At 37.2% G+C, this 14323-nt stretch overlaps 1 protein-coding gene across 3 annotated transcripts in view; it reads right to left on the bottom strand.

Annotated features, from left to right (window-relative positions):
- GALNT1 (polypeptide N-acetylgalactosaminyltransferase 1) overlaps positions 1 to 14323 on the bottom strand; it is an 86328-nt gene that overhangs the window by 32484 nt on the left and 39521 nt on the right. For 2 of the 3 annotated variants that reach the window (XM_059856782.1, XM_059856775.1), the window contains exons 3-4: positions 12112 to 12342; positions 4634 to 4808 (exon numbers count right to left, since the gene is read on the bottom strand). In XM_059856782.1, the coding sequence (XP_059712765.1) occupies positions 4634 to 4808; positions 12112 to 12250 (314 nt within the window). In that variant the 5' untranslated portion in view covers positions 12251 to 12342. Of the gene's footprint in view, positions 1 to 4633; positions 4809 to 12111; positions 12343 to 14323 lie in introns of those variants that run through there. The other variant, XM_059856792.1, reaches the window with a different exon arrangement.

Below are 14323 nucleotides of genomic sequence, written 5' to 3'. Positions count from 1 at the left end.
AAATTAAATAACTAAGTAGAGAGCACACTTTCACAAGCCTCATATAGAAGCAAATACCTCGAGTGCTGTTTTTTAAAAAACCCATGAAATATCACTCTTGAGTCCCAAGACTACACTCTTGCATGTGTGCCTTTATTTGTTCTACTATGAATACTTCTACTCAAGCTATTTTCCTCACATTGAGATTGTGTTAATTTTATGGAAGTGTTATATTTTGATTCAACTGTAGTATCCTAAAGTATAGAGCAAATAAGTTTGCTCTGAGAAGCTAAAATTCCGAATTTCAGTATATTCTCACATTCATATGTCATACTTAAAATCAACATTACATTTTTAAAGCACAGATATGAAAACCACATTGTGGTAACTGAAAAAATTTTATTGTATCATCTAATTAACAGTGCTGAAATCTAAATTCTGTTCTTTCCAACCAAAGATATGACAGAATCAGTCAGAATCACTATTTTACTAGATTTACTCAGAGAGGAGACCAGCATAATTGTCATAAACTCCACGACATACATGTAACATAGAATAATGGCTTTTAACTTGGAAAACTGTCTACTTCCTCCCAGTTGTGGAATCAAACTTGGCAGCAGAAACTGAGAAGGGTGGTTTGATCCAGAAAAAAACCCTTCAATAATAACAATCTGACAACATCATTGTACCAGTCAAACATGAAGATCTCAGAGATATGCACCTTTTTTTTTTTCCATGAAGTGGCTGAAGTTGTAATTTGTATGGATGTAAGCACAGTTGACTCAAAATGTGTAGGGTCATCTGGCTAAAAACTGATTACACTTTAACATGACTTTTAGCACTCAAAATACCAGCACACCTACCTTCCTGAGAACAGTTTGAGAAAATGATAGTTGAAAGATCCCAGACTCTATGTAGAACTAACTGAGGTATAATAAGATGCCTGACACCCGTACTTCTGGCAAAATTATACCAATTGGAAAAAAGGAAAAGAAAGATCTTTTATGCCAAATTGTATAGAACCTGTAGCCTTGGAAAAGGGTTGCTGAGGGATCAGCAAGGAGCGTGGATACTCCTGCTTGCTGTGGGTCTGCTTGGGGAAGCCAATCACCAATCCAAGAAATATCAACCTGCAAATATGACACCCTGCTAGCACTGCATCACAAGCTCCAGTGGGGACCAGAGCCTACATGAACACAAAATCATTCTGCCACAGCTATGCCTTCATTGTTTGAAGACTTGATTGCTTGTGCCTGGAAAAAAAAGTGTTTTAAGCAGCTCTTTTCAAGTGAAAAAATTTCAGAATTCGGTTTAAACTCTCACAAGGAACAAATGTCTACTTAAAAGTTTTATATATTCCACAAATTGCTAACTAATGAGTTCAGGCTGGAAAGCTCAGCCTTAGAACACAATACTCATTCTTCATTTTGCAAAGCAGTTTCTGAAGTCACCTCCAACAGCAGTGAGAGCCAAACCAAGTCATACAACATGTGCAAATTCCATGCTTTCAACCCCCCTACTTTCCAGCCTGAACACCAATCTAAGGCACACAGACACAGCTGAGCATGCACTTTACTCCCTGGCACCTATTTTATTCATTGCCTCCCTCATCTTCAGCAAAATCAAGGCAAGACACCAGTGTTCCTGATCATCCATCTTTTACTCTTTGCTGTCATGTCAAGCCCACAGCTGCATATTTTCCTGGCAACTGTGAATCAACTCCCACTTTGAGGACTGATTCACAGGCTAGAATAAGACATGCTCGCGAGAATAATTCTATTAACAACTTAAAACCAATCTGGTATGCACAGCTGCTTCTTCCCCTGCAACAGCTTTCCTCCAGAGGTTGTAGCCTTGTCCATCATATTAGTTTGTTATACTAACATGTTCCAGTCCAGATTCAAGGAAGCATCCAGGCTAAAAAAAATTTGTTCTGGTTTAGCTTTTTCTGTTGAGCAAATCACACTCAGCTGGGAAAAAGAGAGGTAGAGCAATGTTCCTGGCTACAGACACAAAGTGACCAGCAATTCAGGCACATGTCAATGATTTTATAGGTGTCTGTGTGCATTGGTAATTTTGTGCCAAAAAATAAAAATAGATATAAACCTTTAAATACAGCTGGGGCACACTTGGCAGAACAGAGATGCCAGCTTCTGTAGATGTCTTGTACTGAGGAGTTCCCTCAGCTGGAGAAGTGCCTAGAAATTATCAAGGAAGCTCAGATTTTTGTTCTTCTAGTAAAGGAACAAATTTTCTTGGCCAAAACAGAAACAGGGTGCCCAGAGTGGATCATCTGCAGAGATTAACCTATGAGCACTCCAGGACCAACACACTTGTTTTTGCACAGGTGACAGGGGTTTGGCAGAACTAGAAATTAATTGAAGGATGAAGAAGTCTACTTCAAAAACTGCTCCCAGCTGACATGTCCTGCCATTCCCACTAAATACATGTGGCAAATTGGTCCTAGCACTCTTAATTCCACCAGCTTTCCAATGATTAACCGCTAGGCAAAACCTCTGCAGGCTTCTGTACTTCAGAAAAACTGACATGCTGGAGAATTAGAGGACTTGAAATAATCACTTCTTCCCGCCACACCACATTAAAGGAAGCAACCCACAAAACTTGTGAAGAAAATAATTACATGGTTGAACAGCTAAGCGTGCCTTTGAACATATCCTGCTTTTTCAAAACCTTGATTGAAAGTGCTACTGACAGCTGTGCTGTAGGCACATAAATGTGGTAAGGAATGATTAAAAATTATCCATTCTCCTTCTCCACAAACTATTTCCATATTACCAGGGACATAGATAGAACAAATTATAACAGAAGTAATTGCACTAATGCAGCACAGAGTGTTTCTGACTTTGGAGTATTTTGACTAATCAGATAAATAGTTTCATCAGACATACACACAACAGCAGACTGTATTTATAGTGTTCACAATTCTGAAAATGGTTACAGCGTTCTCAAAGAGTAATTAATAAACAGATTAAGACACCCTTGCATTGTAAACACAGTATTGTTTTCAAATTTGACAGAGAAATGTTAACATTCTCCATGACTTCTTAATTACCATGACTGTATAAAGTACATGTTGAAAAAATGACAAATGGAAGAGATTTTTGGGAAGCAATTTTGTCTCAAAAACTACTAAAAATGCTTACACACATAAATGTTAAAATTTTGGCAGGAACTTACAAGAACAGAAAAAACCAACTCTGTCCTGAGACTATACCTAAAATTTTATACTAAGATTCCACTTTCACACACCGAGTATAGTGAGAGTATTGTACACAGAAAAAAATGGAAAAGAGAAGCAAATACAACACTACAAAACTTATAGCACATGTTTCACTGTGAAACACAATAACTGCAGAGCATAGCCAAATGTGAAAGACAAAAATTTCTATTTCGCTAAACTGGATTTTGAAATAGCAATTTCAATTGCCTGCAAACTTGAGTGATGGTAATAATTTTTAGGCAATAGTTGTTAGGGGTTTTTTTTTTTGAAATAATTTGTTAATAGTTTATAACAATTTCTTTTTCCATTTTTGTCTAATTCAAAATCTAGACCTCACAAAGGTTAGGATTAAGTCAACTTTTTAGAGCCTCAAATGTACATTTTCATATTTGAAAATCGAATAAAAATTTAAATACATTATTTAAATCTTGCAAAATTATATTTTGAAAAATATGCATTTGTTATTAGGAACGCCAGCAATGCACCAAGAACACCAGCCCTACCAGGAAGTCACAGAATCACTTTCATCACAACAGATGAAGGCACCTACAAACCAGTTCTTTATCACTCATTAAAAATGAAAAGCAGCAAGAGCTTCATCTCACTCTGCTAATATTATCTTCTGACAGAGGAGATGAAAACAATTCATCCAGAAGCTAGGCCTTGTACATACAGCAGCAAAATAGAGCTTCTAAAGAAATTATTCTTGCAAGAAGATAATGTAGATAATTAGGAAAATTTTGTTTCATAAGTTTTATTCAACCTGAAAGCCCCTTTCATAAAGAAGAGGGGTTGAGGTGGGGGGAGTCATCATTTATCCTGTCATAGTCCCAGGAGAGTAAAGCAATCTTATTTTTTGTTAAAACAAGGCTACAATTTTCTTTTTAATTACTTATGACTCAAATAGCTCTGAAAGGATCAATATTCCAGAGGCAAGATCAAAACCAAACCAGATGGATATTAGAAAACATTATAAAGCAATCTAAATGAGCCTCTGCACATTTCATTAGGTAAGAAAATTTTTGAAGTATTTTTCTCATCACCCAATCTCTTTTATTTTATATAATGCAGAATTTTAGTCTGCCTCATTACAAGCAATGCATGAATTTTTCAAACAAGTGATTTTTTTCCTGAAATGACGATGCTTAAGTTAACTTTTCTTCGGCCAAATTAATTTCTATTCCCTGAACAGGCTTCATACTTCTAATCAGATTCAAAGTTAAATAACACTGAAGAAAATAGGTTTCTGCTGGTCCATCTTAATTTTACTAATAAGTATCTTATAAACAGGAAATTCTCCAACTGTTTGCTTGAACAGTAATATCTTAGAGACCTGTACTGTTGTTTTGGATTAGTCTTCACACCTTCTTCATTTAAAGAGAGTACATTTTTAATACAACATAAAGTACTTACCCTTCTAACCTGACATCAGGTAAAGATCTGTTGAGTGCAATCATTTCACTTGCCATTAAATTAAATTGATTTATTTTAAACATTTCTTTCATTTTCTCTTGCTCCTCTTTTGGAATGACCACAGGCTTCCCCATCTCTCCAGGTCCTTCATGTGGTTTTTGCATGGGTTCTGGAACTTTGAAAAAATAAATTTGTTACTAACTCCTTTTAAGCTTGTTTTTGTTTGTTTATAAATTAATTTACACTGTAGGAGTGCTCACATTTAGAACAGTCCTAAACCAGGTTTTGAAAGTGAAAACAAATCTTCACATTTGGGAGTTTAACAGAAATATTTAAGTGCTTTTCTTACACACCACAATTCATGTAAAAAACCAATCCACCATTACATCATAACTGACTTTATATAGGAAAATTCAACTTTTCCAGGAAAGCCTGCATGTGCAAAAAATATCTGGGATATAAATGAGGGGAGACCTCATTGCAGTCTGCAACTTCTTCACGAGGGGAAGAGGAGGGGCAGACACTGATGTCTTCTCTGTGGTCACAGTGACAGGACCCAAGGGAATGGCCTGAAGTTGTGTCTGGGGAGGTTTAGGCTGGATATTAGAAAAGGTTTTCCACCCAGAGGGTGTTTGGGCACTGGAACAGGCTCCCCAGGGAAATGGTCACAGTGCCAGTGCCTCCTCCTCCTCCTGACAGAGTTCAAGAGGTCTTTGAACAAGACTGTCAAGCACATGGTGGGACTCTTAGGGTGTCCCATGCAGGGCCAGGAGGTGGACTCAATTACCATGATGGGACCCTTCCAACTCAGCTTATTCTGTGACTCTGTGACAAATAATGCTCCAGAACAGTAAAGGTTCAGTTAAAGTGTAGCTTTACGTCTATTTCCACATTTTTATTTTGACAGAATGACGTTGGCAGCAACAGTTTAGAAACAATTTCTCTTGTTCTTACTAATGTTACTTTTATGCAACAAAATTATATTTTGAAGGTTAACATCTTAACACAAAATATCTTAAACCAAAAGAAATTTAAATATTAAATATCTGATCAAACTGAAGAGAAAGAATGGGGTAAAAAGGAATTAAGACTCTTGCATTATTTAGGGTTTTAAACCAAATAAGTTAAAAAATCAGAACAGTTTTTAAAAAGTTACACTTCTCTTTACAAGTACCATTCACTTTTCTCCTGAACAGAAATGTTCAAATACTGAATTTGAGCTATATTAGTGCTTTACAAATTCAGCAAAAGTTTTAATTTAAAAAATAGCAATTTAAGATCTAAACAGAGGAACAGAAAGTATTTTAAAAGAAAGACACCAAATTCCCGAGAAACAAACCTAGCTTCAAATTATCTTTAATTTGCATCTAGGATAGCATGGTGTAATTAAACCTTAGGCAGAGAGTAAACAGGCATATAAAGAATAAAAAGAATTTTTTTTTTAAAAAAAGTCCTGAGGCTTCCATCCTTGCTGAAACACTAAGACTTAAATACATATTACTAATAAATGAGGCTTTTTGCTGGTCTGCATTTAGTGCTATCAGGTAACAAGCACAACGTGCTCCTTGAGAAGCTTTCATTTTCAGGTACCTGAAGCAATCGCACTAGTTGCAGTCACACAGGAGCATTTAGCAGTGAAAATCCTCCCATCCTCCTCCTATTACAGGGATGCTTTCTTTTAACCAAACTCTCCTTGATGGCCAGTTGAGCTATAAAACCCTAGAAGTTGCCAGCCAGCCACTCATCCACTGAAAATTGATGGAGTAAGTGTGTTCCAGCAAATCCTGAACAGATGGGCTGAGGTGCTTGTTCCAGCCATGGGCTAAGCTGAGCAAGCAGTCTGCTTTGCATCTTTGCCTCTTCAGAAGGTACGGTTGGAACCTGCATCAAAACTTGCTGACTTGCAATTGCATAACCTTTCAAAGTAGAATTTGTGCCTTCTGGGGGGTAATTAACTTAAAATTATGGTATACAATAAAGTAATTATTTGGGCTTAATTTTACACATTCAGCATGGTATTATTATCTGGGCTATCACAGCAATTTTCCTTAAGCGTGTAGCAATGAGTACCTAGGTTCACTTAGACAGAAAGCGATTTAGCAATGGGTGTTCCACATAACTAAAACAATTTTAAAAACCCTATCAGAATATAGCTGTATGCAGCATGTTTTCCTGAGTTCTGAAAAGCAAGTGTCTTATCCTACAAATGACCTGTTTAGAAGAGAAAAAATAATTTCCTGTTTCATTTACACTTCCAGTTCCTTCTTGACTTTCACTAAACCAGTTAAACTGAATAGCTAAATCAGCCAAAAGCTCATCTCTTACATTTGCACATCTTCCTGTTAAGATGAGAGTTTAGCACACCAGTGACTTGGATACTGGTGTACAAATTCTGCAAATTCATCAGCTGAATTTTTAAATTTCATTAGTAAATACATACTGCTTGATTACAAACTCCACCTCAGTACCTCATTCTCCTTGCAGAAAAATCCAGCAACAACTCACTAGATCCAGATATTTTGTGCAACTCACTAATGCAGACAGTCAAGCTGAGGCGCAGGCAGGGCAATGACTTTCCAAGAAAAGTTAACCATCAGAAGATGTTCTCTCAAGTTTCTGAGAACCATCTTCTCTTGGGGTTTTTTATGGTTATCTGTTTTCCCACAGAAGCACGTAGGTTTCACAAACACCAACCAACAACGTTCTCCCGAAATTACTAATAAATGCATTGTTAAGAATTTAAACCACAGTGCTCTTTTGTCAGTTAAATACAGAAAAAAAATTTCCTTTGAAGGACTCTATGTACTGATGGCATTCATCTAACAAACAGAAATGAAATTTATAGCTACAGGTTTCAGAACTAAATGAATGACTGAATCACCACCTGAGTAAATAAGAAATCTAGTAATGTATTTCCAGATATTTCTTATTTGTAACAGTAAACCATTAGTTTCAAAGAAGCCTTGATGTCTTCCAGATCTTCATTAAAAAATCAGGAACTCTTTATTTCTGTGGACTACAAATTTCTTTTTACCAGGCAATATGCCAGATGAAAATCAGATAATTAAAAATCTAAGACCATCTAAAGCCAGGAAAAAGGGGTGGATTCTTCTGGTGAGAAATCTTCAGAGCCCAAGTAAACTGACCAATGCAAAGTCCAGTCACCTTTGGAGGCACGACCATAATTACAAAAAGCTGTTAGGACAGGTAAAAGTTCAGAGCAGTTCTGCCTCTTACACACACCTCTACCTTAATAGAACAAGACTGATTTATGACAAATAGTTCAGATTTTCAAAAATTAAATCTTGAAATTGCTCACTTTTCTTAGGATTTTTTCATGCAGATGCAATTATTCAGAAAGCTATTTAGAGATTCCATCTTTACCAGAGCTCCAAATTCAGAATGCAAGGTCTTGATTGGCAATTGACAAAAATGGCTGGTCCTAGTTTAAGTTTGTCATTGCTCCAGGAAAAGAGTGCAAATAGCAAGGAGCTTAGATTACATGGCTCTTGCAATTCATCAGTCCTAATTTTGAAAGATTCCCCAGTGCCCAGGGCTTCTAATCTTTACACAAGGGGAATGCACTCTGAGGTCAGAAAAAAAAAAAAAGGGAAAGAGGATGAATCTGAAAGTTTATTTAGAAACCACATCAAGTGCCAAGGCTGGAAGGTTTTTTTGCAATCAGAACTTTAGGAAGCCTATAACTGGGGGTAAAGAATGACTCACCTTCATTTAAGTCAAGACCTGAGGGATGACATAAAAGGTTCTTACAGAAATAAGACAGAGCGACACAAAAAAAACCCTTTATTACTTTATTAGTAAAACCACACTACCACCTAGGTATATTTTGTTTACAAGAACAGTTCCTAATTGTACTGTTAGGGAACAGCTTGAACCCTTTCTTTAAGTCTGGAACTTGTTTACATTTATTAAGTAAGCTCTGTTCCAGGCTGTGAAATCTAAATTGCAATGCCAATCCCCATATGAAAACAATAATGTTCAAGCAACTATCCTATGAATATTAGATTTGGAAAAAAATACTACATAACATGGATGATGCTTACTAAGGTTAAATGATTTTCTTTCCAATTCACAGCAACATTTAAACTTACATCAGCCAACTTCCATAGACAACAATTAATTACTCTTTGTGGGTTTTACTGAGTAATCATCAGGAATTACAAAAAGAGAGCTACCACCAGACGATGCGGCAATAGGAAGAACACGTGTGGTGTTTTGGATAAGGGGTGTGCATCATCCCACTGGGAGAGGGCTTCCCCCAGTTTTCTCCCAACCCCTCTGGGTGGGTCATGGCAGAGAGAAGAAAGAGCAGCAATACCAGCCAGCACAAGCACAGGCTCCTCCCAGCTCAGGGACTGTTGCTGGAAACAGCACTGCTGGGTGTTCTGATCCCAGCTCCCCAGGTTACCTGGTGAAGCCACTGCAGATGTCTTCTGCCATGGTGGAGGGGGTGGGCAAAAGCTTAAGTCCATAGACAAATCCCACACAACTACAGTCACTGGATTCCAACTATTCTTCCCTCTGGTATAATCTTGGTTACTCAGTCTTGTACTCGCCAGACCCCATGCCAGGCTCCCTTTTCCCAAGGCAACTCCACCTCAGCTGTCCTCCTACCTGGCTAGTGGCCTGTCCCTTTTCTACCTCACCTTTTGTGCCCTTAACTCCACACTTGTGTCATTTCAGCTCCCAGCCTTTAATCTCTGTCAGAGCAGACACCAAGGCTTTTATCTCACCTTACAGTTCCCCATAACCATGTACACTGAGTTTTCCACAGTTGCACATTCCTTTACTATCACTGATTTAAGATGATGGTATCTTATGCCATCAATACAAAGGAGAAAGATCCCAAATACAATTTTGTCTATGGCTCTTGCCTAATTTTATTTAAAAAAAAAAAACCAACAAAAAAACCCCTTCCATTTTCTGTATTAAAGACCTATGGAAAATGTCCTTCTAACTTCATAAAAGCCCAAACTGTCCAAAGTTGTCCTCAAAATCCTTTGCTCCTGCTGAAATAGCTAAAGATTGATTTTTTTCAACAAGGCAAGCACCACCTAAAATAAATATAAACTCTTCAGAAAAACTTACTCCTATGTTGAGTAAGTTCATTAAATGCCATGGAATTCTTCCATGAATTGCAAAGAGAAGCTATATTCCAGAGTGACATGGACAAGAGGATATTAAATTCAGAACACTAGCATAATTTATGCTGAATCAAGGAAACTAATTCAATTATGGAAATTAAAAGCAGAGGAAAAAGTGAAATGAAAAAGCAGATTTTGACAAAAGCTTCACAGACAAAATAGCCTCAATGTTATCTGAGAAGACTGCAGGCACTCTGAGCAGGAGGAAACCCACTACAGATTCCAAATCAGTAAACTACTGGAACAAGTAAAAATATCTATGATCAGGCACACAGCTTGGTTAAAAGGAAATGTCACAGGGTCAACCAAGGTTTCTAGCAGACCTATTCCTGCATGTACCTTACTACAAATCAGCTGCTAAAAAAAAAAACCTGAAAAAAACCCCCACCAAACAAGAAAATTTACAAAACTATATACAAGGTTTTGTTTGGGTGGTTTTTCATTTGTTTGTTTACCAGTCAATTATAAGATATTAAAAATATATCAAGAATTTTAACACACACAGGTTTGGGTAAAGGTCAGAATGAAGACCGTACTCAACTAAGTAAAATTAGTGTTGCATAGGGAAAGTCATAATACTAATCTGTCAAAACTCAAGAGTTTCCCTCACCTGAAGGTTCCCCCAATGACTTCATATGTAAAGTCATCTGAAATTTCAACATTATCAAAATATCACACTAAGTTGATAGATACTGACTTCACCTGCAGTTTTCCGGCATAAGTTATCTGCTTTATGGGAAGGCAAAAATTGGATCTATTCCTACATAACAACACATCAGTCATTGTCCTACCATGTAAGAATTTCCTAACTTCTGGAGGAAAAAAAAAAAAAAAAAAGAAAAAAAAAGGACAAAAAAAAGACTGAGTTCCTGTAGAAGACATACTTGCAACATGAGCCTAACTAATTTTCTTGACATTTTGCTTTCCTCTTACTGAAAAAGAAACTCAAAAAATGCAATGCCAGCAATTGCAGAACTAACTTAAAATTTAAGTTAGTTCTGCAAAATTCAGGCGGATTAGAACCCCTTTAAAATGTTCACATGCAGTTGTGAAAACAGGAGTCCAGAGGTGCTGAGCACAGAAATTCTACATTCTATACAGTGCTCTCTGTGGAGATTTATTGGCTTGTTTTCATCACAGGGAAAGAAAACAAATAAACCAAATCTGACACTTCTTAAATATCTCCCCAGTGTTACTCTGTAACAGAGCAATATTATTAAAATACTTCTGAAAATTTCCAAGGAAGGTTAAGGTTCACACCAGATGTCAACAGGTGAAAAAGTTTTTTGTGATGGAAAGCAATAACCTTGAGTGCAATTAATTGATTGGACTTAACAATTAGCATCACTGAAAAGGTTTCCAACATCAGCAGTGAAACACAGACACAGACTTTTCAGTGGAGAGACACCAAACTACAGAATTAGATGATTCACAAACAAACTGGAGGTGGCAGCTGCCTGCAGTTCTAAATGCATATGCTGAGACATTGCAGGGATGAGAAATCTCCCTGCACCAATCCTTTCTCCCATGTGATCAACTATGCTAACTTCCCCCCAAAAAAAAAAAAGTTGGCAACATCAATAGTAGTGCTGTCAAAAAAACCCAAAACAAAACAACCCCACACTCAGCTCTTCTAATTGGTACTCAAAAACTTAAGATGCCAATAACAAAACTTCAGCTTATCTGAAACCCTTTAGTATTGCATAATACAGCTCTCACTTAAAAGTTATCTAGATAAGTATGCACTCATATTTGTCACTTTTACATCCAAGTACATTCTATTATCACAAACCTTTTCATTACAATATTTACTGTGCCTTATTGCTACAGTCTTTGTCCAAACTTTGGGTTAGGTGGGTTGTGGGGCAGGGGGTGTTTTTCAGTTTGGTTGGTTGAAGTCTTTTTTTGCAGGGGCAGGCAGACAAGTGAGCTTGGTTATTAGCTTGGTTTGTTTTATTAGTATGTCTAATGAAGTTAATAGTGCCATTGCTTCCTCAATCACGGAAATTTAAAATATCCTTTAGACTGCATTAACATGGCTTAGATTTCTGCACTTCTTGTTGCATGGTTTTTTGGGGTTATTTCATATACATTAGTGCTTAAAATTCTACATCATGAGTGTTTTAAGTCTGCAACATAAATCTCAGACAACATGGTTATTCTCTAGTCATTCAAAGAAACACAGAATATTCTGTGACTCCTAAAGGCTGACACAATGATACACTGTTGAGGAAAAAAAAAAATCCCAAATCTTTAAAAAGAGTGCAATTTTAAAGGATCATAGTTTAAAGAATACTTAGGCAGAAAACTTACCATCTCCAGCTGGCAGGCCTCGTTCCTTTTTCTCATCACATTTATTGCATTCACTGAAGTACAGCAATAGAAACATATCCAGAAGGACCCAAACCAAAGAGGTGGCAAGGACCACCTTGCAATATGCAAATTTTTTCATGGCACTTTAAGTCAAATACAAAAATAAAAAAGTATAAATAAAAATATCAACAGGGTTTTTTTTAATCCAGTTTGAGAGACCACGTTCTATATCTGGAAAAAAAAAAAGAAAAAGAAGTCACAACATTTACCTGAGGACAGACACAGAAATTTTAACTCAATTTAAAAGGTAACAATTTAGTTATGATGTATGCAAGAAAACTAATGTCCTATGCATTTCAGTGAGATAAGGGAATGGGGTCAATTATAGCAGCATTATTCCAGTCCTTTATGATGTTAACATTCATCACCTGAAACATCAAAATGAGTGACCAAAAGAGAGTCCTCTGCTGAGCCACTGGAAAAGAAGGCAGGCACATCTAATGGCATTAGAAGAAACTCCCTGGATCCTCTGGAAACCAGGACAACCCAAATGAATGAAAACCTGGAACATCTGGGGAAGTAGGGTATCACTCTCTACTGTGAGAATCCCATGGCTAATATTTCTCATGCTTCTCCCATGTAGCACACACTGACATTCTGGGTCCATCACTAGGAATGCTGGCCTACAAATGCCAGGATTTTATACAGGGTCTAATTGCCTATTACAAAATCATCACAAAGACAAATGCTTTACTTTCAGCAAACCAAAACCAAACATCCTTCTTGGTAAAATAGAACAGTAGGCAAGGTTAACAAAGTATCCATAAGCCACCAGGATCATTTATTAGGTATTCAAAGCTAAAGTTAGCAAATCTGACACTTGAACTGCCTTTATTAGCCTAATGTTTGATTATAGAGCAAACCTCTACACATTTTTTCAATGTGTATACATTACAATTTTAGAATGCCAACCTTTGAAATTCTCTTTTGCCCTACTCAAATCACAGTTTTTGTTACTAAGACTGCATATTTTCATGACTAGTAGGGCAGAATCAAGAATAGCTTTGAGCTTCCTCATACTAAAATATGGAAGGCTTATTTTTAATTTTTTTTAACCACTACTGACATATTTCAACTCAAAGTACTCCTGAAATGTTTACCAGTGGGAACAGAATACCAGTTAAAACCAGAATTGTAGACACTCTTCACATAGAAAATGAAGGGAATAAAATAAGGAGACTTTAAAGACATGCTAGGATTTTATAAATTACATACACTAAGTTTTTCTTACATACTTTCAGTGAAAACTGAAGAATTTATTGAAAAGAGAACTTTAATCACAAGTGTTTGTGCTGGTTTGGACTGACGTAGAGTTAATTTCCTTCACTGCGACCAGCAGAGGCCATGTTTTGGATTTGTGCTGGAAACAGCATTGATAATTCAGGGATTTTTTTTCACTACTGATCAGTACTTACACACTGTTGAGGCCTTTCCTGCTTTTCACCCCTCCCCACCAGTGAGGATGCTGGGGGTGCACAAGAAACTGGAAGGGAACACAGCTGGGACAGCTGACCTCAACTGACTCAAGAGATATTCCATACCATATGGAATCATATAAGGCTCAGCATATAAAGATGGGGTAAGAAAAACAAAGGAGGGGATGTTTGGAGTGATGGCTTTTGTCTTACCAAGCAATTGCTGCATGTGATGGAGCCCTGCTCTCCTGGGGATGGCTGAACATCTGCTTGTCCATGGGAAATGGTGAATAAACTACTAGTTTTGTTTTACTTGTTTGTGCAGCTCTTGCTTTAACTCAACTCATTTTTCATTTTTATTCCTCCCATTCTCTCCTCCATCCCATTAGGGTTGTGGGGAGTGAGTGAGTGGCTGCTGCATGGGGCTTGGATGCCAGCTGGAGTTAAAGCACATCAGTTGTGACTATACAAAAACCTCATTAAAAGCCTGCCTCATTAAGACTGCATTTCCTTTACTATTTCATTGCCATAATTTGACCCCTGCCTCTCCCCACCCTTCTTAAGGGAAAATTCCATGATATCCCTTTTCTAAATACAGCTTACTACTTATTGGCAGCAGACACATTGCTATCTCCCTGCACTCCTTTACAGTGAAGTCACACAGCTTTGGATGGCACAGCACCATAGGAGCCTGTGGCCTTCCACTTGTACAAGGCTAGAAGGGTGTACAACCCTCT

The sequence above is a fragment of the Haemorhous mexicanus genome, chromosome 1 (genome assembly GCF_027477595.1).
Source record: "Haemorhous mexicanus isolate bHaeMex1 chromosome 1, bHaeMex1.pri, whole genome shotgun sequence".
In the NCBI taxonomy this organism is placed as follows: domain Eukaryota; kingdom Metazoa; phylum Chordata; class Aves; order Passeriformes; family Fringillidae; genus Haemorhous; species Haemorhous mexicanus.
Note: the sequence above shows the minus strand (reverse complement) of the source record. Positions and strands in the feature narration are given on the sequence as shown.